The following is a 24,369-nucleotide window of genomic DNA, read 5'->3' on the forward strand; positions in this document are numbered from 1 at the left end:
CATTTCTGAAGAATAAACATTTTGGTTTTTTGTTTGCATAATTAGAGAAGAAATTTAAACATGTAAAGTCACCATACTTTCGAAAGGCTGCAAACATCCCCATTCCAGCAAACACCAGGACAACAAGGAGCACCAGTGGAATAGCCACCGTTGTAATGTTTATTCCTAAAGAAGAGGGAAAGCCATTACGTTACAACATAAATGACCGACAACCACATTTCATGATCTAAAACTGAACATGGAATTGAAAGTCTTTAAGTATTTAATGCAGGTGGAAAATGAATACATGCTAGGCATTTACTGATATTGGAAAGCAAAAACAAAGGATTCAAAATCTTGGCTAAAGTTTGGGAAAATAAAATTTCTCCCCCAGCCCCCCAGAGACAGTTTCCAATGTTCCTCAGGGACTAACAGGTACACTGGGCTTGTTGCTTGGCCCATATTAAACTCCAAAAATCTGAAATGAGGGGGGAGTTTAACCAACCCCCCCCCCCACCCCTCAGGTGAGAACTATTTAAGACAGGTAAATGATTTCAGCACAGTGTGGAGCTCCTACTTTGGCTCAAGCAACCCATTTCCCCAGATGGCAGGCGGGTTTGGACCTGTACCATAACAGTAGCCTGGAAAACTGGGATCCTCGTAACACAGCTCTGGGGCTGCGGACTGACAGGAAGTGCAGCCTGATGACCTCAAACAGCATTTCCACTATGTTGCATGAAACACCACGTCATGTTTTCCTACAGCTCTTTCTACTCTAAAAAAAGGACACTTTGACAGCCACCAAGGCAGTCCCCAAGTTTGTAGAAAATACACAAAGTAAAGGAAAAATATTTGCTCTTCATCTTTCTCTTCTGTGATCTCTGGGAAGAGGATAAAGGGATGCTTAGGAATGGAAAAATGCAATTCATGAAGAAGGGGAGAAGGGACTTAGATGAAAACAAAATTTGTGTATAAGTAACAGCAGTGTTATTTTTTTTTTAATTTTTTATTTTTTTTAGAGATGGCGTCTCACTCTGTCACCCAGGCTGGAGTGCAGCGGTGTGATCTCGGCTTGGGCAACCTCCGCCTTCTGGGTTCAAGCAATTCTCCTGCCTCAGCCTCCTGAGCAGCGGGGACTACAGGCGCATGCTGCCAAGCCCAGCTAATTTTTTGTATTTTATTAGAGACGGGGTTTCACTGTGTTGCCCAGGCTGGTCTTGAACTCCTGAGCTCAGGCAATCCGCCCGCCTCGGCCTCCCAAAGTGCGAGGATTACAGGCGTGAGCCACTGCGCCCAGCAGTGGTGTTATTTTTAAGAGTGAAAATTTGGGGAAAATCAAACAACTTCAGCATCCAACAGCAGGGAAATGGTCAAGTCAATAACGGTTTACCCATGTGAAAAATACTATAAAGACATTAATAACTGGGGTTTTCAACCTTCCAATAACATTGGAAAATGCTCATGACACAATGTTAAATGAAAAATATATGCTGCAGAACAGAATAATATGCTACCATTTTTGTCTTAAAGTTAGAAATATAAATATAGTTGACTGGAAACAGTGAGATTTGGTGATTATCTATGGATACTGATTTATGACTAAGTTTTGTTTTCTTATTTGTGTTTTTCTAATCTTTCCAAATCTCGTAAAATTGATATGCAAATTATTTTATATTCTGAAAAAATGTACTTTTAATGTTCATTATTTGAACAGATTATACACTTACATGTTCAAAATGCAAAAAGTATACAAAAGTATGGAATGGAATGTGTCCCTCCTACCTCTCTTCCTCCTTCACAGAAAGCTGCATTATGTTTCTTGACATTTTTCCAGAGACAATGGAATGAATATTTATTCTTTATTTCTCCTTTTTGCAGAAAGGGTGGCGTGCTACTTAAGATAGTTCTGTATTTTGCTTATTTTTTTTTAAGTTGCCTCTACATCTCAGTGAGCTTTTTATATTACCAATACATTCTTTCTTTTGTGGCTGCAGAGTGTTCCATTGCATGAATGTGCTAACATTTTATTTTTCCACAAAATACGTACCTAGCGTTTGAAGGGCACATAAGTTCATTCCTAATCTTTTTCTATTCATAATACTGCAACGAAAAGCTGTAAACATACATCATTTTACAATATGTGCCAATACCACTGGATCATCCACCTCCAGCATTTATATGACAGAGAAAAATAAATTTTGTTGAAGTTACTGATATTGGGTGGGGTACTAGTTATGCTCCTTATGAAACCACAAAACAATCACTGCTCTACCTGGGGATGTTTCTTCTGAGGGGACGGGCCTTGTGATTGTCTCATCTTCTTTCTTACTTGAAACACTGGTGCTTTGACTTGTCTTGCGCCACACCAATGAATCATTACCTGAGAGAGGAGGGATGTTGGGAAAACCACATTAGTAACAATGATAGGCAAAAAAAAAAATATGACCAAACTTGAGTAACTCACTGGCTTGCCCTGAGCCCTACCTTGTGTTATCTGGCAACCAATGAGCTCCACCTTCAAGGCTATCCTCTGGTGCCATGTCTGGGGGACAACACGCACATATCTGGCCACGATAGGAGGGATGAAATTGTTCTGCACTGGGTCCCGAAAGTTAGAGTTACCCTGAAACACCTATAGAAGGAAGTTATTTTTACCTTAAGATTCTATTAGTTAGTTTTTAAATGTTTATCATCCCACTTATACCTGGTTATATGAAACCAAGGCAAGGATTCTATGTCTGTTGCATTTTTCTAGACACTGTCGATATTGAAGATACAAGGCTTTGTAAACAAGGGCCAATTTATCTAACTAAGATCATGCTGCTCATCTGTTTACTGATTTAAATTTCATTTTGGATAAAGAAGCTAAAATTGCCTTGTTGTATTATTTGACCTTAATATTTCTACATTTAGCTGGTGCTACAGACAAACAAACTCAAGAGTGCAAGGCTTCAGCTCTCTCACTTTTGCTGTTTCCTTCCAAATTCTCATTGCCACTAACAGAATCCCAAGACAAATGTCCAACTCAAATATCCACCATGCTTATACTGAAGCAGCCATTTCACATTGCCAATTATCATTTCCCAAGAAAATCACAAGTATTTCATTCCTGAAGTGGAAAAGAATTAAATCACAAAGATCTCTCAAGGTTTTTATTGACACATTTCTTATTCTTGGATGCCAAGAAAGCACCATCTTTTTTTTTTTTTTTTGAGATGGAATCTCGCTCTTGTCTCCCAGGCTGGAGTGCAATGGTGCAATATCGGCTCACTGCAACCTCCGCCTCCCGGGTTCAAATGATTCTCCTACCTCAGCCTCCCAAGTAGCTGGGATTACAGGCGCCAGCCACCACGTCTGGCTAATTTTTGTATTCTTAGTAGAGACAGGGTTTCACCACCTTGGCCAGGCTGGTCTCGAATTCCTGACCTCAGGTGATCCCCTTGCCTTGACCTCCCAAAGTGCTGAGATTATAAGTGTGAGCCAGTGCGACCAGCCCATCATCATTTTAAAAATTTTATTTTATTTTAGAGACAGGATCTTACTCTGTTGCCCAGGCTGTAGTGCAATAGCACAATCATTATTCACTGTAATCTTGAACTCCTGGGCTCAAGTGTTCTTCCTGCCTCAACCTTCCAAGTATCTAGGACTACAAGTGTGCACCACCACATTTGAGTAATTAAAAAAAATTTTTTTGTAGTGGTGGGATCTTGCTATGTTGCCCAGGATGGTCTCAAATGATCCTCCTGCCTTGGTCTCCCAAAGCTTGGGGATTACAGGCATGAACCACCACGCCTGGTCTCACCGTCTTTTATTAATGAGATATTTAATGTAAACACACTGATGAAAATATATAGAGGCCTGTTCTCCTACTCAGTTCTCTTGCCTCCAGGGTTACTTCTTACCTTTTCTTCATTATTCACAATTCCTTTATAGGTCTTCCACTTAGAATTATTGTTTTTGAAGTTCATCACAAAACTCTTAACATAAAAGTTGAAATTCGACTGTGTAGATCCTGTGGTCCTAATTCCTTGTAAGAAAATAATATTTACAGGCTATTTTTAAAAATTTGTTAAATATAACATGTATTATAATTTCAAGTTTCATTTTTTTCTCCCTCATTTGAAACCTCAAATCATCTCACAGGCCAACTTATATTAGTTGCATCTAAAAATCTGTTCACAGATTAATGTTTTCACACTGACAATATACCATATAAAGGTTTCACCATTGAAAAAAAAATATCTCTCTAATCCATATATCCATATTTACAACTTGCATACAGACTCTTTTCACAGAAAGAATGTAAAGATTTGTTACATTTTCAAATATTTCAAGAACTTGGAGGTAGGCAGAGAGGCACCTATGTACACGATAAGCGTATTTTCAACTGCAAGTCATTTACAGTCAGGAAACTACCCCTGCGCTTTGCACTTGTGTTACTTTCTGCACCTGTTATTTTCTTTTTCTCCCCCAAATCGATCTCCAGCCACTCTCGTGGTTTGTGGTTGCTGCTACTGTCGCCCGAAGCCCATGATGGGCCCTGGTCCTGAAGTCGGGCTTGGCCAGGAGACCAGTGAACTTGGTCTCCACTCTCATTGACCGACTGCCATGAGGAAGAAGCTCTGATTTGCCCGTCAGGATCCAAACTCAAGGATCTGCTGCAACCTGGAAAAAAGAGTACAGTAAGATATTTGAGATACAGACATAAAATAACAGCAAAAAAAAAGTAGTACCCCATCTCACCTAGAAATATTCAACTGGTTGACTTTTAATCTGACATGGAATCAAGTGTTTAATTACCAGCTTTTAAATGTTCCAGACTTGCATTTCACTCATTTGTACTACCATGCCTTGAAGCTGTTACTGCTTTTCTTTTTAATAGACCTCCGAGTCACATCCTTTGTAAGTGACACCTCTTCCTCCCCACTGTAGATTTTATTTTCTAACCTTCTAAATTCATCCTGATTTCAACAAAGTGCAATCTGTATTAAAGGTTTAAAATGCTGTGTTCCTTCTCACTTTAAAATATTTAGAATCAGAGGGGAACCCCATTTTTTCTACGTACTTGAAAAGCAGATGTGTCTAAGTCCTCTGAAGATCAGTAAGCTGTACCCAATATTCATCCAAAGGACCTTAACTATACCATGCCCAATATGCCAATGTGAAGTCAGCAAATAAAGGCAAAGAAGAAATATTCGTAGTGTCTTCCTTGAAATGGTTTTTGCTGAGAGAGAATATTTATGTAGAATACATTCCATGATGGAGAAGCTAAAAAGCCTTTATTCTGTATACTAATTTTCAGTAACTTTATTCAAAATAGTAACAAACCAAATTGCAATATTTGAAAGCTTTTTCTCTTAAAATCTAAGATAAAGGGATTTATCTTAAAATAAATACTTCACTTTTTACTATTTTTGGCAAAAGTTTGAGAGAGAGTTTAGATTACAAAGAAACATATTTTCTGCTTAATATTAATTAGGCTTATTGTCCTGTGGATGGTTAAGTCAAGAAGATTTGGTGTGGGTGGCTGAAGGAAGAGGATTGCTTAAGCCCAGGAGTTTGAGACCAGCCTGGGCAACATAATGAGACTCTGCTTCAAAAAAAAAAAAAAAAAAAAAAAAAAGGTGCTATGTAACCTGAGAAAAAAGAAAAAAAAAACACCTTTTAAACTATATAATCTGAAGGGTATGGAGGAATAAACTACTACTGAAGACTTTTAAAATATCAGATTCTTTTTTTTTTTTTTTGAAACGGAGTCTGGCTCTGTCACCCAGGCTGGAGTGCAGTGGCTCAATCTCGGCTCACTGCAAGCTCCGTCTCCTGGGTTCATGCCATTCTCCTGCCTCAGCCTCCTGAGTAGCTGGGACTACAGATGCCCGCCACCTCGCCCACTAATTTTTTGAATTTTTAGCAGAGATGGGGTTTCACCGTGTTAGCCAGGATGGTCTCGATCTCCTGATCTCGTGATCCGCCTGCCTCGGCCTCCCAAAGTCCTGGGATTACAGGTGTGAGCCACCGAAAATATCAAATTCTTAAGGAAAACATGATCCTTACCATTGGAGGTAAACAGAAATCGCTTGTCTGACAGGGAACCACTGAAACAATAAAGACAAACATGAGAAGGTGAGTTGCTTACCTAGATCTTATTGACTAATATAGCTACATCCCAGAGCTTTCCACCTATGCTTCCTCACATGATCCTCACAACATCCCTGCAAACCTACTGGTATTATCTTCATCATCAGTATTTTATAGAACAGGAAACTTAGACCCACAGAAGGTAAGCGACTTTCCTAAATTCATACAGGTGACAAGGGGCTAGGATTCTGAGATGCTGCTTTTGAATCAGAATCCTGTGCTATTTCCACCATGCTGAATTTATTGGAAAGGAATGTGTAGATAGACAGTCTCAGGAATAACCTTACATCTCAATTAATTAATGCAAGATGATGAAGACAGAAAGGATTACTGCCCTGAAATCTCCCTTAGTTCCAGCAGTCACCTTAGAGTGTCCCACTCATTTCCATTGGCCTTCCCCACAGATCTCTTGACTCTCATTGAGGATCTTGTTTCAGCAGTGTTACTCTGGGACAGTCTCTGCCCTGTCTCTCTCTCCACAGCCACACTCCTACCTACTGTAGCAACCAGCACCAAGCCTTGAACCAGCTCCTGCTCCTGGATGACAAGGAACAGCTGGAGAAAACACACAGCATGTCAGTGAGCTGGCCTCACTGCCACTTCCGTCACTATCACACGAGAGAAGATCGCATCAGCCTCATTCTGCAGTTGTCTCCTTCAGTGCAGAAGAGATTCCTAAGGCCACAGGAATGTCCTTATCTACCTTTAAGACCAGATCAACCTTTAAAATAATCCCTCACAAAGTCAGTGGTATGAAAAATACATAGAACGAATGGAGAATCTGGAGGCCTCAACATTAGCTTTATGCGCACAGTATTAGATACTAGAGGTAAACACCAAAAGGTAGATGCCCCGGTTGTGTCCAACTTTTTACAACTATTTTACAATCTCAGAGTGCTGCTTATTATTTTAAATGTTTAATTCTGAATTAGAGATGGGAATAATGGACACAGAGAGTACTAAAACATGAAATCCACAAAGAATCCAAAAGTACTCTGGCCAAGAGTATAAGTACCTTCCCATCAAAAGCTCTTTTTAGAAGTAATGGGTAGTGAAACTCTCTAGAATAGATTTTCTCTTTCACATTGTCAATGCTTGGCAGACTCCATAAACCCTGGTATTCTACATATAGGTTCTTCTATAATCTCTGCACTGAATATAATGCAGGCACCAATCATTACTTACATGAGAAAACTCAGAACCACACGGGTCCTGGGGCTCGCCTAAGTTCACGGTTAGCAAAAAAGCTTGGATGAGAACTCAACTCTCCTGACACGTAGAGAAAGGCGCTAATCATATTAAAATTGTATTAAGATTTATGTAGAACCTCTTTTTTGTCTCTTTTTCCATTTTCTCTAATGTTCCTGCACTGTTAAATTTGAAATGTGGCTCAAATAAGCCTAAATAATGCTGCGACAACCCTAAGAAACTAAGCTCACTCCCATTGCCATGAAATATTAGTTTTGTTGTTGACCAAAAAGTATGAAAAGGATAACTCTGGAGTTAATCTTGAGAAGAAACCAGGAGAAGCTCTGCTTCTAACAGCTCTCTGCCTGGCTTTCCTTCATTATCAACTGGAAAATGCTTTTCCATTTAATTCCACTGAATGAATTAAATACAGACCACTTAAAGAACTCTATAGGTTAATAGGCCTATTCTTTTTAAAATAAAAACACCCTAGGGAGGTTAGGGTTCTGAAGCATTCACACATTAGAGTGAATGAATTCAATCAGATTACAGGAGTAAGGAGCCTTCCCAGAGGGCTACAGAAGCAATCAAGAATCATCTGATGGACAGAGAAAGAAGGTTTTTGCTTCTGATGGTTAGCACCATCGTCCTCTGTATGAGGTCAGTCCCTCTTCCTGATACCATTCTGGTCTCTTCAAATCAAGGAAATGACCTGACCGGAGATGAATCCCAGAAGAGCCCTGGATATTTACTTTAGGGACTCCTTCCTCAGCTGCAATACTTCCTTCTCTGGTTTTTCCTGAATGCCAAACAATCATGTGTGGGAACATAAGTTCAATGACCGCATGTACAGTGTTTCCCCAAGAGCAAAACACCACAGATAAAAACAACTGCTCCCTGAAGATTTCAACTCTAAATGAGTGGAGGAGGCTGTGTGAACATACAGTTAACTATTTGCTCAGTGCAAAAAGTCAGTGCAAAATCACAGATCTGGAAATAAGAAGAGAGCTTGATATGATGCTGAACTTTCTATACTCCTCCCAAAATAAAAATCAGACAATTAGTACAAATACCTATAAGGAATATGAAGCAAAACCTTTTCTAATTCATTAATGGTTTAGATTTCTGTACTCTGCTTTTTGCATGGAAGTTTAACTTCAAATTATATAAAATATATAAAATTATATAAATTATATATGTAAAATTATATAATTATATATTATAAAATATATAATATACACTTTTCAAATTATATAAAATGTTATATATGTATGTATTAAGTCTAGTCGACGTAGCAGAAGTTAACTGAGAACATAAAGTCTAATTTATTCAATAGTTTTAATAATGCTTGTTCAAAAGTAAGATAAAATCCAAGTTAAACTTTTTGTTATCCTGTTTTCCTACAAAAAGAGCATTCAAATGTATACAAATACAGACAAATGATTCCAAAAAACAGATTGAAAGCCAAAGGGTAGTTCTTCGTTCCTGTCTGGAGGTGGTAGCACCTAACAAATTCAGGCTAGAGCCTGTTATCTTCCTGAAGTAGCACCCTTGTATCAACAGAAGAAACCATCAAAAAACATAAAAAAGAATACATCCTCAAAAGTCAAGGTCAAGTTGGCATTTAAAGATTTACTGTGCATAAGTGATCACTTTTACTATAAATCAGGGTGTACATTTTAAAATAAATCTTAATGTTCTGAAAAGTATGTGGCAAATATTTGTGAAAAATGTTACATATATGTGAGTATATATGTATCATTTTATTCATTTGAGTAAAGATTTTAGTTTCTAAGAGCATACTGTTACTAAACTTTTGGATCTTAAACCTTGGCACAAATTTAGAGACTTACTTGTCTTTGAATGTTCAGGTAATATGAAAAGAACACTTTGTGTCCTCTCATAGCTAAAAATCTATCCAGAAGGGGAAAGTAAATGGGAGGGTCATGGTAGACAGAGAACACAAATACTGTGAGGTAAGCCTGCATGTCCAAGTGCCCGGCATGCACCGCTGTCCTTGGTGGATGGAAGTCTTTTGTGGATTACGTACAGTACTACTTGCACTGCTTGTGAAACAGTTATGTTGGAACATCTTCTGTAGTTACCCCCACCCTGACCCTAAACTCAGAATTGCCAGTGAGAGGCTCTGCCTTTTCTCCATAGACACCCACTAGCCAGCCTCCTGGCCGCGAGCATGGTGTGCCAATGGCACCATGCTAACCACCACCCCTCTCTAACATTGCTCCTCAGTCTTGACCCTACCCCTATAATCCCCCTAAGCATTGTTCCTGCCTTCCATCAAACACAAGCCTCACCTTCTTCGTGAAGATGACCTAACCACCTCTCCCCTAACTTCAGTTACTGCTTCCAAATGCCACTGCCTATGAGCATGAGCCAAAAATCCCAATCATAAAATGGGTGTTAGGCCCAAAGTTTATATGTGAGTTCATAAGTTGGTTCTGCAGAACTTAAGACACATTTTCCAATAAAAGCAATGTCACAACTTGTGGTCAGGATACCTATTTGATCTATGACATTGCTAACTATAATACATTTAAATAAAAAGTAGGAGGGGGAAGGAAAACACTACTGTACAATTATCAAAATAACATCAGAGTCACCGTATCTATGCTGACTAACTTGAGAACCTATCCAAGATAAGATGGCCCACCATCCATTGTGAAAATGGAACAGTAAAATATGACCATGTTCTTTCTGATGCATGAGGGGGCTAGGACAAAATAGCAGGGGCAGGGGGAGAACATCATACAGATTAATGAGTGATAGAATATATAGGTCCTGACATTTTTCCCCGACTGATGGATCCCAAAATGCCTAAAACCTCTGTCTTGTGCCTTATTCTTGGAACCCAGGCCATGTGAAAACCTGTCCAAGAAACAGAACTGCAGAAGGCAGAAGGAGAGAATGAGAGAGAGGGAAATACAGTGGTTCAAGGAGCACTTTTCCCTCACTAGGTTTCCACTCTGGGAGTGTCTCCCACTTGGCCATTCTGAGCTGCCTGTTTATATGTGTGGACATCTGGACCACAAGGCAGGCTGACACTGAGCTTTAGACAGCTCTAGTTGTACACTTTCTAGTGGCTGAGGAAATCCGAAAATATGAAAAGCTTAAGTTGAACCATTTAAAGCACTTAACACATTTTTTTTTCTCATGAAGCTAAAAGAGCATAGGATAAAAACAAATGAAGAATATAACGTTAACAAAGGCCATCTTTTTAAACAGTGTTAACAAAGGCCACCTTTTTTCACTTCCCAAACTCATCACTGAACGACTGTCTCTAGGAGTCTTCCAGGGAGCTCAGTGTTCTGTAAGGGTTTCAGCTGATGATAATATTGGAGACAACCAGTAATTTACTGAAGTTGTAAAAACCCAAAAAGGATTAAGCCTTTATTTTCTCCCACAAAAGCACCCGAGAGTAAAAATACTCCTCTGCCCCAGGGCTTCAGAGTGCGCCATTTTAATTTACATGTCAGCATAACCAGTGAGCTTTCTGATTGCTACATTTATCATCCATGCAGAGACCAGAAATGCTGCTCTAAGCACTCATGCATATTTTTCCAGTCGACAAACCCTTGCTATCACATCCCTGCTGTCTTTTCAAAGTTGTGAGCTGATTAATCATCCTTCAGGGTTACCTTCTACTCAGAACAAACGGTACTGAAAAAAAGTACTTACTCCCTCGAAAGCACACCATTGGCCAGAATCCCTTCATATCGACTGATCCCTTTGCGCTGAAGCACACTGATCTGGCCACCCAGTTCATCAGCAATTATTCCTGCATGGATGGCAGCTTTGCACAATAAAGAGGTCTGAAACACAGCAACATTATTATGCAGAACTTAAAAGAACACAGTTAAAATATAGTTGGCGTCTTCTATTTTGTTTCTGTGGTAATTTATAGCAGTGGCCCCAATGAATAAAGCCTGCCAATGGCCATGTGGAGTGGCCACCTCCCTCACTGACTCTGGGCCATGTGGCTTGCTTTGTTCTGCTGCAGATAACAGGGCCTAGCCAACCGCTACACATGTGACTGAAGCCACCTTAGACTCTCGAGCCCCAGTTAATCTGCCATATGATGGTAGCCACAAGAGCGATTCCAGGCTAAGGGAGCTTACTAATCCAATTCAGTGTGGGTGGAGCCCAAATTACTCACCCTCAAACTCATCAGCAAATAAAATGGCTGCTACTTCAAGCCACTACGTTTTGGAGTGGCCTGTTAAGCAGAAATCGATAACAGATCCAGTTTCTTATACTTAGGCTATTAGACACACATGCCAAGTTATCATTTATGAGGCTGAACTTTCAATTCCACATATTCATTTTTAAATTAATTTAGAGATTTATCAAGGTACCAAAACGACAATGGTAATGACAGCCACAGAACATTAAATGGAACAGAAAGCTTAACGAAGTTCCTAGAGGGATGATGAGCAACTCAGGGCTGACAGCCTCCATCTCACTTCCTGAATCCCCTCAGGAGGCATCAAAAAGCCAGTGCCAGCTCAGCCCTGAGATGTTCAGTATGAGGTGTCAGCAGGCTGCTAGCTGTTCTGACAGATGCAGCAGGAGCAGCAGACCGGCTCTGCTTTACAGGCGGTTGTGGGATTGGAATTGGCTCCGTCAGGAACTGGGGCTACAGAAATGACTAGAACTTTCTATGGGGTGCCCAGGCCTGTCGGTCCCCAAGCAAAGACCTCTGTGGAAGGGTGAAAGGCACTCAGACCCAGGAGTGAGGGGATAAGAAACATAATTTCCTAAATAAACCTTAGCTATGCTCCACTTCTTCATGAGTATTAATGCCAACATAGAAAGGCAGCTCATGAAATTGTGTCTCAATAACTGGACTCAAGAATTTCTCTTTTTGTTAATGACAATGCTGCTTACCTTATTTACAATGGAAAAGTTCCCTTAGACTTAAGTTACAATACTATGAGGACCAATGAGACAAACCATATTTTGCAATTAATATATTTGCAATAAAGTTGAGAACTTTGTGATCGTCAATTTAGAGAGTTCCTAGTTCCCAAACTACATTAGGTTTGGCAAAGTGAGTCAGTTTTGCAATAACTGCTATCATAACAAAAGAGAGGAAAGATTTCACGATAGAAAAAAAAAGAAAAAACATGAGAATGCTGAAATAGAGATGCAAATACTATCCTCCCTAATTTTGAAGGAAAAAAAATAATTAAAATTAGAAGAGAAAAAGATGTACTCTTTAATAAGAATGCAGCTTGCATTGTTATCTTTCCTGAATTTTCTGTATATTTTTCCTGAATTTTCTTTCATTAAAAAGCTTTCTTATCATCAGTTTGGACTCCTGGGTCCAAACAAAATGGAGGAGCCAACTGAAAAGGAAAAGTCCAGAATTTAAATTTAGCAATTTATCTTGTCATCCTGGCTTTGCCTCTAACTCCACGAGGTATATGCAAGTCATTCCACTGCTCCTGACCTGGCTTCTCATTCCTCTGGACAACGACAAGCCTAGACTGGATGCTCTCTAGTGCATGGGTCCCCAACCCCCCGGGCTGTGGACTGGTACTGGTCAGTGGCCTGTTAGAAAACCGGGCCACACAGCAGGAGGTGAGTGGTGGGCGAACACACATTAGAGCCTGAGCTCTACCTCCTGTCAGATCAGCAAATGCATTAGATTCTCACAGGGGTGCAAATCCTACTGAGAACTGTGCATGTGAGGAAATCTAGGTTCTGCGCTTCTTATGAGAATCTAATTCCTGGTAATCTGAGGTGGAACACTTTCATCCTGAAACCATCCCCCACCCAGTCTGTGGAAAAATTGTCTTTCACAAAAGTAGTCCCTGTTGCCAAAAAGGTTGGGGACTGCAGGTCTAGTGTCTTTTCTGAAGGTCTGTCACTTTGTGATTCTAAAGGGTACCCAGTGCACCTTTTATAGGACCCATGCAGGCCTGTCTTCCTTGCTAAACCCCAGAATGAAAACCAAATTGGTTCAGTGGTCTGCTGGGCAGCTATTCCCACTGTCCTTGGGATCACTGGTCTTCATCCTAGGAACCCTGCCTATAGAGAGCTCTCAATGTACTTAGAATGTTCCAGAGCCTCCTTGGCTATAAGAGGACAGGTTCGCAGGCCAACGAGCAACAGGATCTAACAGCATCATTGGCCAACAAATATTATCCTTTCTCCCAGTACCCAGTATTGAAGGAATTCAATGGTGTATACCCTTTTTATAAAAATTTTATTTAATTGCAGCTATGGCTTTCCATAACAGGTTGCTGCAAAAGTAATTGTGATTTTTTGCCATTTCTTTTAATATTAATTGTAGGCTATAGGATACATCTCCAAAAGACTAGCCATCAAGTTTCACTATCATATTATTATGATAAAATTACCAGCATTTTCCAGGATTATTTTCTTCAAAACAGTCACTCCCTCATCAATGCAACTTAAAGAAAATTGACGTTTATTTAAGTTGCCACTTTTTTGGTATTGAATTTTTTTTTTTTTTTTGAGACGGAGTCTCGCTCTGTCACCAGGCTAGAGTGCAGTGGCGCGATCTCGGCCCACTGCGCACTCCACCTCCTGGGTTCACGTCATTCTCCTGCCTTAGTCTCCCCAGTAGCTGGGACTACAGGCGTCCGCCACCATGCCCAGTTAATTTTTTGTATTTTTAGTAGAGACGGGGTTTCACCATGTTAGCCAGGATGGTCTCGATCTCCTGACCTTGTGATCTGCCTGCCTCGGCCTCCCAAAGTGCTGGGATTACAGGCATGAGCCACCGTGCCTGGCTGGTATTGATTTTTAAAATTCACATTTATTGAACCTGACTTTTGAAAATTCCCTTTTGAAGAGATGGTACAATTTATGTCTTTTTTAGCTATTTTGAAGTCTAAGTCTCACTGAAATGTAAATATTGGAAAGCCGTATTACCTAGCCTATGTACACGGGTACATATTACCTAGCATATGTACTTAGCCTCTGTAGAGCAGACCGTCTCTACAACCAGCTTGGCAGAATTTGCTGGAAAAAGAAAAATAATTTATATTTTATTAAATTACACAACCAAAAAATATTAAACTGTACTTAAAGTTTTAAAGTACTTTCTGCCCTCCATATATCTTGCTTTAATGGCAAATTAGAAACCTGATTTGTGAAAATACAGATTGATCTACAATGTTCATCTGAAGGCAACTTTTACACAATAATTCTTTGTTTTATATAAGGATTCACCATAAAGTCTATTAAACAATAAGCTTCCTGGCTGGGCACAGTAGCTCACGCCTGTAATCCCAGCACTTTGGGAGGCCAAGGCAGGTGGATATGAGGTCAGGAGATCGAGACCATCCTGGGTAACACGGTGAAACCCTGTCTCTACTAAAAATACAAAAAATTAGCCAGGCATGGTGGCAGGCGCCTATAGTCCCAGCTACTCAGGAGGCTGAGGCAGGAGAATGGCGTGAACCCAGGAGGTGGAACTTGCAGTAAGCCAAGATCACACCACTGCACTCCAGCCTGGGCGACAGAGCTAGACTCCATCTCAAAAAACAAACAAACAAACAAACAAAAAATACAACGAGCTTTCCTAATGAATTTTACTTGATACTAAGACGTTCAGCTATCCCTGACAAATAGTTTTAATTAGTAAATTATCTTAAACAAAATATACTTAAACAGAATAATGTAAATGTAATAATTCTTTAGGGAAGGGAATGCAATGGCCAGCTGAAGAGAATACCTGCATGGCTCAGGCAATTGGAGGTGGATGGCATCATCTACAATAAACATCTCTGAGGCTCACTAAGCCATAAATGATGGCCAAATAGATCAGTGTGAACTAAGGCTAAACAACTTTCAAGCAACTATCAAATCATCCCAGCATTTTCTTAACTATTCCTTTAGGAAAAATCAACTTGTATTAAAATAGTGTTGACAATGTTTTAAAAGGAAGTGTAACAAAAAAGTAAACATTTTAGATTGCATTTAATAAAACATGAACCAAAACCAGTAAGGTAGAATAAAGCACATGTGTAAAAATGTTGGTGGAATGGTAGCAAAATGTTAAATTATCAAATATATGCCTCTTTCCATAATATGAATTATTTCTGTGCTGTTATAGTCCTAATTACCATATCAACAATGTTTTCTTCATAAAACGTGCATTCTTTATAGAGATGATGGAAACAATAAAAAAAAAAATTCACTCATATTGTCACTACCCAGAGATAATCACTTGCCATTATAATGTATTTCCTTCTGGCTTTTTCTGGGTGTGTACAAGAGGCCCAGTTTCTCCCCTTCTCCTCCTAAACTGCAGCGCACTACATGTTTACTGTCTCTACTTTACAGTACTTCTTGAACATTCTGGGGAGAGGAGAATTGCTGAAACAAATTAATTAAGTGATGTGTTCTGCTTAAAAACAGATGGTTTAGTTAGCAGGCTGGGGAGAAGGTGCCAAAAGAAAAACTGTTCTGGGGGCAGGTGAGGCAGATCTTAAGAGAAGCCCATATTCCTTCACTGGCATTGGAAACATACACCAATTTGGATGCCTAAATTTGTCAGTAGGAGACAGAACTACCTAATCTCAAAAATTCAAAAAGGCCTTTAAAGTTTCCCCCTCACACCTCCTGACAGACCACCCCTGTCTCTACTCCACAGCAGCCTTCCCACACAAAGACAGTCTATCCCTGACAAATGGTTTTAACATCTACACCTGACATTTCCAGTGACTAGGAAATCACTGTTTCTCGAGACAGCGTATCCCATTTTGCATTGTTCAATTATTCCTTATATGCAGCTGAAATTGGCATCCCTATAACTTTTATCCATTGATCCCAGTTCTGTCTTTTGGAGTAACACAGAATAAGCCAATACCTTTTCTACAATAGCTCTGTAAGACAATATATTCTTCCCTGAGACAGGGTACCTACTTCTTCAACAGCTCCTCTAGTTATTTATTTTACATATTCTGTTATCCTGACCTACAGGATATGCTTTGATGTTGCAAAATTCTTCTGAAAAGACTTGCTACAACTGAATACATTTCCCAAGATGAAGGCACTGTGGAGGCAGACTCCAAGATAACCCCCATTGATCCCTACTCCCTGTATCCCATCTTGTGGGATTCCTCTGGATCCCCCTGAGTGTGGATGGGAGCTGAGATTTTCTTCTAAGTCTACAAGAATATGGCAAAAGTGAGGGGATACCACTCCCATGATAACATCATATAAGAGTGTAATCTATCTTGCTAGGAGATGCCTTTGCTCAAAGACTCTCCCTTGTTTGCTTTGAGGATGCAAGTGGCCACGTTGGGAAGGTCTACATGGCAAGAACTGAGGATGGCCTCCAGGCAAAATCCAGGAAGAAACCGAGGCCCTCATTCCAATAATCCACAAGTAACTGAATGCTGTCAACACCACATGAGCTTAGAAGCAGATCCTTCCCCAGTTGAGCCTCCAATGAGATTGCAGCCCCAGCTGACACGTTTGTTGCACCCTTATAAGACCCTGAAGCAGAGAACCCAGCTAAACCATGTCCAGTCTCCTAACCCACAGAAAATGAGATAATAAATATGTGCCACTTTAAGCCTCTAAGTTTATGGTAATATTATTATGCAGCAATAAGTATCTAATACATCCATGACATTGACATATACAAAAAGGCACTAATCCGAGTTCTTCGAAGAGAGTAGCTTTCGAAACACAAAATTTCCTTCCAGATAAAATCATTCTAAAAGCAAACAGTGCAAAATCAGTTAGTGAGTCAAATAGGAAACCTGTTTGCCAGCACTTAAGGATCATGTACTCCCATCTACCATGCAGGAAATCATTTACCTGTTACGCTAAAAAATATAGCTCTGTCAGGAGGTAAGATAAACATCCACAGTAAGAAAAAACTATGCTATTTCTCTTACTGTACATAATTCTTACATTTCTTGCATAGAACAGGAAAATAATAAATAAAACTTTCTTTTGCTGGGAAAAAATGTCAACTTTTTATTTCTCTTAATTCCCTGTAGTCATTTAAGAATCGTTTGAGCCAAGTAAACCTTCAAACTGAAATAATGTAAAACATTTTAAGAGTCAATTTGTAGGTCAAGTAAGTATTCTGTGTCAATCTTGTAAATAAAAATATGGAAAAGTGGAACTAAAGGCAAAGTAACAACAAAATCTGCTGTTCCCAGGATCAGAATATGCTAAAAGAGAAAATTACAGTCAAACTTTTCCCCCACGCCACAGAGGATTTATCAATCACCTGGAACAAGTAGATAAAGGTTATTTTCCCACAGGCATAAAAATACACGTTAATAACTTTAAGAAGAGTTTCACAACAATAGGTTTTTGCTATAGATTTCTCATAACTTAAGGCACTTCTCAAAAGCTAGGCTATAAACCCAACTACTTCAAATAGCAATGTAAATTTTTAAACAAATCAGATACTAGATTTCCAGAACAGAAATCTGTAAATAGAAACAAGTGGAGGATTATGTATCTGAGATAGGACATGCAGGAACAATGTATTACTACATAACCCAGGCAGTCTTCCTGGACATAAGAACTTGGTTTGCAAAGAGAGAGGGGAATAAGAGCAGGGTGGATGGCTTCATTGGCCTCAGACACAATGTCACTATTCTATGATGTGAATATTCATGTCCTTTGCTCTATTACAGGAACCAGTTGGAATGTTAAAGAAATAAACCATAACAAAAAGGATGCAAATCCATAACCTCTTACAAAAAGTGGATGGGATAATACTCTCAGATGGTAAAGGTTTGTTTTTCATTTCATTTATAATAAGCTTAGCTGGAAATGCTGGAAATAGGAATGAATGCATGGGTAACCTTGGTTTTTATACTTATTTCATTTATTCTCAGAGAAGAGAGACTCATGCATCTATCTAGAGTTTGTTTTTGACTTTACTCAGTAATTAATTTACACAGAGTAAAGCACTTACTCCTTTTAATTCATTCTCTGCCATTACCCTCAATTACTTACATCTCTATATCCATCTACCATATTCCCAGAAATGTCTCCTGCTACGTCTCTACAACCAGCTGGGCAGAATTTGCTGGAAAAAGAAAAATAAATAATTTATATTTTATTAAATTACACAACCAAAAAATATTAAACTGTACTTAAAGTTTTAAAGTACTTTCTGCCCTCCATATAATATCTTGCATTAATGGCAAATTAGAAACCTGATTTGTGAAAATACAGATTGATCTACAATGTTCATCTGAAGGCAACTTTTACACAATAATTTCTTGTTTTATATAAGGATTCATCATAAAGTCTATTAAACAATGAGCTTCCCTAATGCATTTTACTTGATTCTAAGACGTCCAATAAATATTTTTCAGAAACAGAAACATTTCTAAACATTATATATAGTATAATCTTGTTTCTATAAGAAATGTTTAAAATATGTAACAATTTTGTTTTCTATGGATAAAAAAGACAAGAATATCCCTAGATTCTCTCTGGCAGTAAGATTGTGAGGAACTTTCACTTTCCATGTTATATATACTGTAATATTGCCATTATATTAGTACAGTCTGATAGAAATATAATGGGAGCCACATATACAAATTTAAATATTCAAGTAGTCATATTTTTAAAAAGTAAAAAGAAACATGCAAAATTAATAATATATTCTATTTAATCCAGCATATTCAAATTTTATCATTTCTACATGTAATAAACAGCAATAAACACCAGTAAGATATTTTCTCTTTTTTTGATTTAACTTCCAAAATCTGGGGTGCATTTTATACAACACACCTCAATTTGCACTCACCACAGTTCAAGAGTTCATTAGCTACCCGTGGCTAGTGGCTACCATATTAGATGGTCTGGTCCACATTAGTTATGAAATACTTTTGCAATCAGAAAAAAAGTATATATTTTAAAATTAGGATTCCGAGGCTGGCGCACTGGCCCACGCCTGTAATCTCAGCACTTTGGGAGGCCAAGGCGGGTGGATAACCTGAGGTCAGGAGTTCAAGACCAGACTGGCCAACATGGTGAAACCCCGTTTCTACTAAAAATACAGAAAAACTAGCCAGTGTGGTGGCAGATGCTTGTAATCCCAGCTGCTTGGGAGGCTGAGGCAGAAGAATCACTTGAACCTGGGAGGCGGAGTTTGCAGTGAGACCAGATCACACCACTGTACTCTAGCCTGGGGACCAAGAGCAAAACTCTGTCTCAAAAAAAAAAAAAAAAAAAAAAAAAAAAGGATTCAATTTACTTAACAGTCATTTTTCAAGAAACTTTCCAGAAATATGTCATAGCATGTGGTGCAGCCAAAGGGTGTCAGTGCTAGGAGCAGAGAGGCCCAGTCTCCGGCACTACCTAGCTAGCAGTGGGACCCTGATACTGCATATAATCTCTCTTAGATTGTTTCTTCATCTCTAGTCCCTTCAAGTGTCAACATATCAACAAGATATGAAGAAAGTTATAAACATCTATAAAAAACACACAAAAAGGAAGCCAAAGTATTATAAGAATGTTGTCAGCTTTGAAGATGCATGCCATGTGCCCTTACTTCTATATATATACCACTTTACATAATGTTTACTTGGTTTGTTTAAAAAGAGTGTACCAGCCCAAACAGATTCCAGAACAGAAGTTGTTTTTATTTCATTTCCTCTCAGTGTCCTCTTGCTGACTTGGCAAATTATATATGTAACAAGTAATTATCAAAACTATCCAAATAAATATTCCATAATTTTTTCCCATTGACCTTTGGAGTCCCTGCATTGCAGCAGTACTCATGGAATTAAGAAATAAAAATAGTGAGAATTCCCATTATAGGGTAACAATTCCCTAGAGCCAATTCCCTTAGAATCAGCTGTATTTCAGAATTCAGAATTTCTTGGCTTCTAGAAAAGTGAAACAGTTCTAATGATGTATATGATGTAATACGCTGGTGGGGTCTGCAGACATTAATAAAAAACATTAAAATACCTGTGTCAAATGCCTTAATAGTCATATTAAATAACATATGTAAAGATTAAATGGTCTCATGTTAACCTAGTCCAATTTGGCTGTCAAACTAATTTAAGGTCACAGTAATCAACAATCACCACCAAATGAGTCACAAAAGGCTTTCAAAACTTTCTATACTTCATAATTACACATGAGCGCTTGTGGACCTGTATTAGTCACCAGGCCTTTTCTTTAATCTAAATACTACAAAATGGCTGGGCTAAAGCTGAGATGTCTGGCACCATAATGCCACCTTGTAAGCTTGGATATATTCCCTTTCTTTAGGAGAACAGGAAATGACCATTTGATACCCAGAGGCCCTATCACCAGCTGGGACTGTAGAGGTAGAGCTAGAATAGATAATATTGGCATATGTGTATACTGGATGAACAGTAACTTTAAAAGCAACATTTAATTATTGCTCATTTTCATTATTCCCCCTATTAGACTTAATATTAGTTAACACTAGAGTTGTTTCTGCACATAAAATAATCTCATTCATTAGAATGTCCAAATGTCTGAGATAGGACTATGGGCTCTTAAGCCTGACTTCTGGCTACACTTACGAGGTATGTAGCCCTCAGCAAGTCTTAATTGGTTTGTACTTTGTTTTTTAGGATGTAACAGAACCTTCCTTGCAGACATGTTGAAATGTTCACAAGAGCTACTCTGTGCTAAGTGCAGAGAGCTATACTGGGCACTAGGAAAGCACTCTAGAGAGTCACAGGTGGGGGCCATGCTTCACACCTGTAATTCCAGCACTTTGGGAAGCTGAGTTCAGAAGTCAGAGATCAGCTTGGACAATATTGAAAGACATCCATTTCTTAAAAAATTTAAAAATCAGCCAGCTATGATGGTGCACACCTGTTGTCCCAGCCACTTGGGAGGCTGAGGCAGAAGCATACTTTAAGCCCTGGAGTTTGAGGCTGTAAGGAGCTATAATTGTACCACTGCACTCCAGCCTGGGCAAGAGAGCAAGACCCTGTCTTGGAAAAAAAAAAAAAAGTCAAAGTTTTTGTTAGTGTTGTTGACAATGATCTCTAGACAGTAGTTCTCCACTGGGGGCGATTCTGCCCACCATGAGACATTTGGCAATGTCTGGAGACATTCTTGGTTATCACAACTAATATCTAGGACATAGAGGCCAGGGATGCTGCTAAATATCTAACAATGCGCAGGACAGCCCTGCAATATAAAGAATTATCTGACGCAAAATATCAACAGTGCCAAGGCTAAGAAATTCCGCTTTAGACTGTTTTACTTGATAGATAAGGAAATGTGCATCAAAGTGGCTAAGTAGTTTTTCAGGTTAAAGCTGGGTTGAGAATTTTCATCTTCTTATTTGCAGTAGGTTTTTCTCTAGTGGTAAAGACAAAATGCGCCTCCTCCCAAATGAAAGAATTGTAAAAGTCACTCCCAAATACCAGCCAGGAAAAAAAAATACAGTCTAGACTCAGTAATGATTCCCTGGCCCTATAGTGGAACTCGGGGGTCAGCAAACTATGGCCTGTGGACCAAATCCACCCTACTGATGTTTTTGTAAATACAGTTTTACTGAAACACAGCATGTCTGTTAGTGAATACATTGTCTATGGCTGCTTTTTTTTTGCTATAACAGCAACAGAGATTATATGAATAAATGCAACAGAGATTGTATGGCCTGGAAAACCTGAAATATTTATTATCTACCCCTTGACAGAAAATGTTTGCTGACTTCCTGCTATATAAGAAACTATTTCAAATATTCCTCATTAGTTACAACATGAATGGTTAAAAAGAGCTTTAAGTACAAATGTATCTGGTTTAATGTGAAGGAAAACAAAATGTTCAGCAATACACAACTACGGCAACACAGTTAGGATACCTATATTTACCTGTATTCTGTCTTCAAATAATGGCTAGCTCGTTCCAAACACGTTATTAAATCTGTCATAAAGATAATTGCAATAGAATGAATAAAAACTAGGACACTCATGCTGCAAAGCTTTCTTTTAAAATAAAAGAGAGTTTTGAAAAAGCATTTATTCACTACATAGTTATCAGAATTTTCCTTTTAAAAATAAATACTGAGAATCACCATCTCCAGTATTTAATGAGTTCCTTTCATTTCTTTTTTCTGCCACCAATGATAGTTTTCCAACACAATCATCTAGTAAATGATAGCAGAATCTATAGTCAACAGGAAAAAAAACAACAACGCTCTTTAGTTGCTACCCACTATATGCCTACAAAGACCGTACTATGTATAATGTCCCCTGGCAGGAAGAAAACAATTTCAAAAGCCCAACATAGTTCATAGAGAAGGTTCCCACAAACATTTTAATTCAATAATTTAGCCAGTGGCATCTGGTGACAGAGAAGCATACCTTTACCAAGAAAAACTATAGCATATAAGCTTTCATCAACCAGGACCAAGCATTTTAAAAAAGAAGGTGCTCTCTGGAGTAATTTACAGAACGAAACAAATATTCAGCAATAGAGGCTAAGATACAGTGGATCTCGATGCATTTAGATCAACATAGTATGGTTTCCAAAATATTCCACACTTACTGTAATAGTTCTTTGGGAGCAGTATATGGTAAATACTGGCCATGCAGGCATCTGCTGTGATTAGTCAGAGCTGATTGGCTAAGAGGAAAATGAATGGCACACCTCATTCCCAGAGCTCTTCTGCCAGAGAGGACTGACAGCAGAAACCTCCATGACTACAGGCAGACATGGTATGGGCTGCACAGTAATTACTCTGAAGTACAAGAGCCCAGGACAGGAGCCCATGCTTCTCTCTCTCACCAGTGTTCGTGTTTCCCTTCCCTTCTCTCCCATACAAGTTTCAGCTTTACAGTTATTACACTGTGTGACACTGACTTCCTCATCCTGCACACACTGTGCATGCCTCCTGTGCAGGTGTACTGGTGTGTGTTGGGGAGGGGCTCACTGGTGAAAAGGCTTGCCTCTGAGCTAGGAAGGAGGTTGGGGGAGGGCTCCAGAGAACAGTGAGGACAGAAGATCAGGAGGGGAACACAAAGGTGTGCTACGTAAGGTTTTTAGGAAAAATGAGATGAATTCTATCCCATATAAGTCAACTGATCAATCAAACATGCTAATAAGCTTGTCCAATCCATGCCCCTTGGGTCACATGCAGCCCAGGATGGCCTTGGATGCAGCCCAACACAAATTCCTAAAGTTTCTTAAAACATAATTATAAAATTTTTTGCAATTTTTTTTTTAGCTCTTCAGCTATTGTTAGTGTATTTTATGTGTGGTCGCAAGACAATTCTTCTTCTTCTAATGTGGCCCAGGGAAGCCAAAAGATTGGACACCCCTGTGCTACAACATGATTCAGTTCAGACCTAACCATTTACAAAGATACAATGTTCCTCTTCTCCCTCATACCTTAATTCTGCATCCCAGACCACAATTATGTCCAGGGATGGTGATAAGTAGCAAGAGGAATTCTTACACAGATAAGGTTTAGACATATGTGTTGATTCTTCCGTTATACCTGGATGGTCGCTGCTCGCAAAGGTGAGCAAAAAACCCCGGCCAGAAATGTGGGATCCACTCTCAAAGCGGACGGTGACTTCACTTGTGTTCAACAGGAGTTCTCTGGGAACAGTCATACTTCCACAGTATGGACCTAAAAACAAAGCACACTTGTGGCACATTTCAAAATTTATACCAGCACAAATGATTAGTATATGGCATTTTTTTTTCCTTTAAAGGCCAAATTTACTAGACAATACATATGTATGATTATAATTTTTACCAACTGAAATTTAGCTTGACGCCCGGACTCATAATTTCTGACTGATTGTGAACTAAGCCAAGGGGAAAGTGACTTACTCTAGACAAGCAATAGGCTGGAACTAGTTAACTGTGAGCAACCCAAGAGATAGGTTTTGGTTTTTGTAAAAAGACAAAGGTTAAACACATTAGGTAGTAAAGAAAATTTTATTACAAAAATGTTATTTTAGGGGCCTCCTAAATTTGCTCAAATAAACTAAAAAAAAATCATTTTTTTTCAGGGAAGTTTTAAAGTTAAAAGACTTGGCAAAGCATGGTAAGAATTTTATCAACATGCAGCATACA

The 24,369-nt window shown here is 38.9% G+C and overlaps 1 protein-coding gene across 2 annotated transcripts in view; it reads right to left on the bottom strand.

The window, feature by feature from the left end:
• DCBLD1 (discoidin, CUB and LCCL domain containing 1) overlaps positions 1-24,369 on the bottom strand; it is a 67,471-nt gene that overhangs the window by 6,777 nt on the left and 36,325 nt on the right. For both annotated transcript variants that reach the window (XM_050786544.1, XM_050786545.1), the window contains exons 3-12: positions 23,783-23,917; positions 22,155-22,206; positions 18,289-18,361; positions 11,002-11,135; positions 6,034-6,074; positions 4,429-4,644; positions 3,882-4,006; positions 2,464-2,611; positions 2,252-2,359; positions 78-165 (exon numbers count right to left, since the gene is read on the bottom strand). In XM_050786544.1, coding sequence (XP_050642501.1) covers positions 78-165; positions 2,252-2,359; positions 2,464-2,611; positions 3,882-4,006; positions 4,429-4,644; positions 6,034-6,074; positions 11,002-11,135; positions 18,289-18,361; positions 22,155-22,206; positions 23,783-23,917 — 1,120 coding nt within the window. The remainder of the gene's footprint in view (positions 1-77; positions 166-2,251; positions 2,360-2,463; positions 2,612-3,881; positions 4,007-4,428; positions 4,645-6,033; positions 6,075-11,001; positions 11,136-18,288; positions 18,362-22,154; positions 22,207-23,782; positions 23,918-24,369) is intronic.

The sequence above is a fragment of the Macaca thibetana genome, chromosome 4 (genome assembly GCF_024542745.1).
Source record: "Macaca thibetana thibetana isolate TM-01 chromosome 4, ASM2454274v1, whole genome shotgun sequence".
Classification (NCBI taxonomy): domain Eukaryota; kingdom Metazoa; phylum Chordata; class Mammalia; order Primates; family Cercopithecidae; genus Macaca; species Macaca thibetana.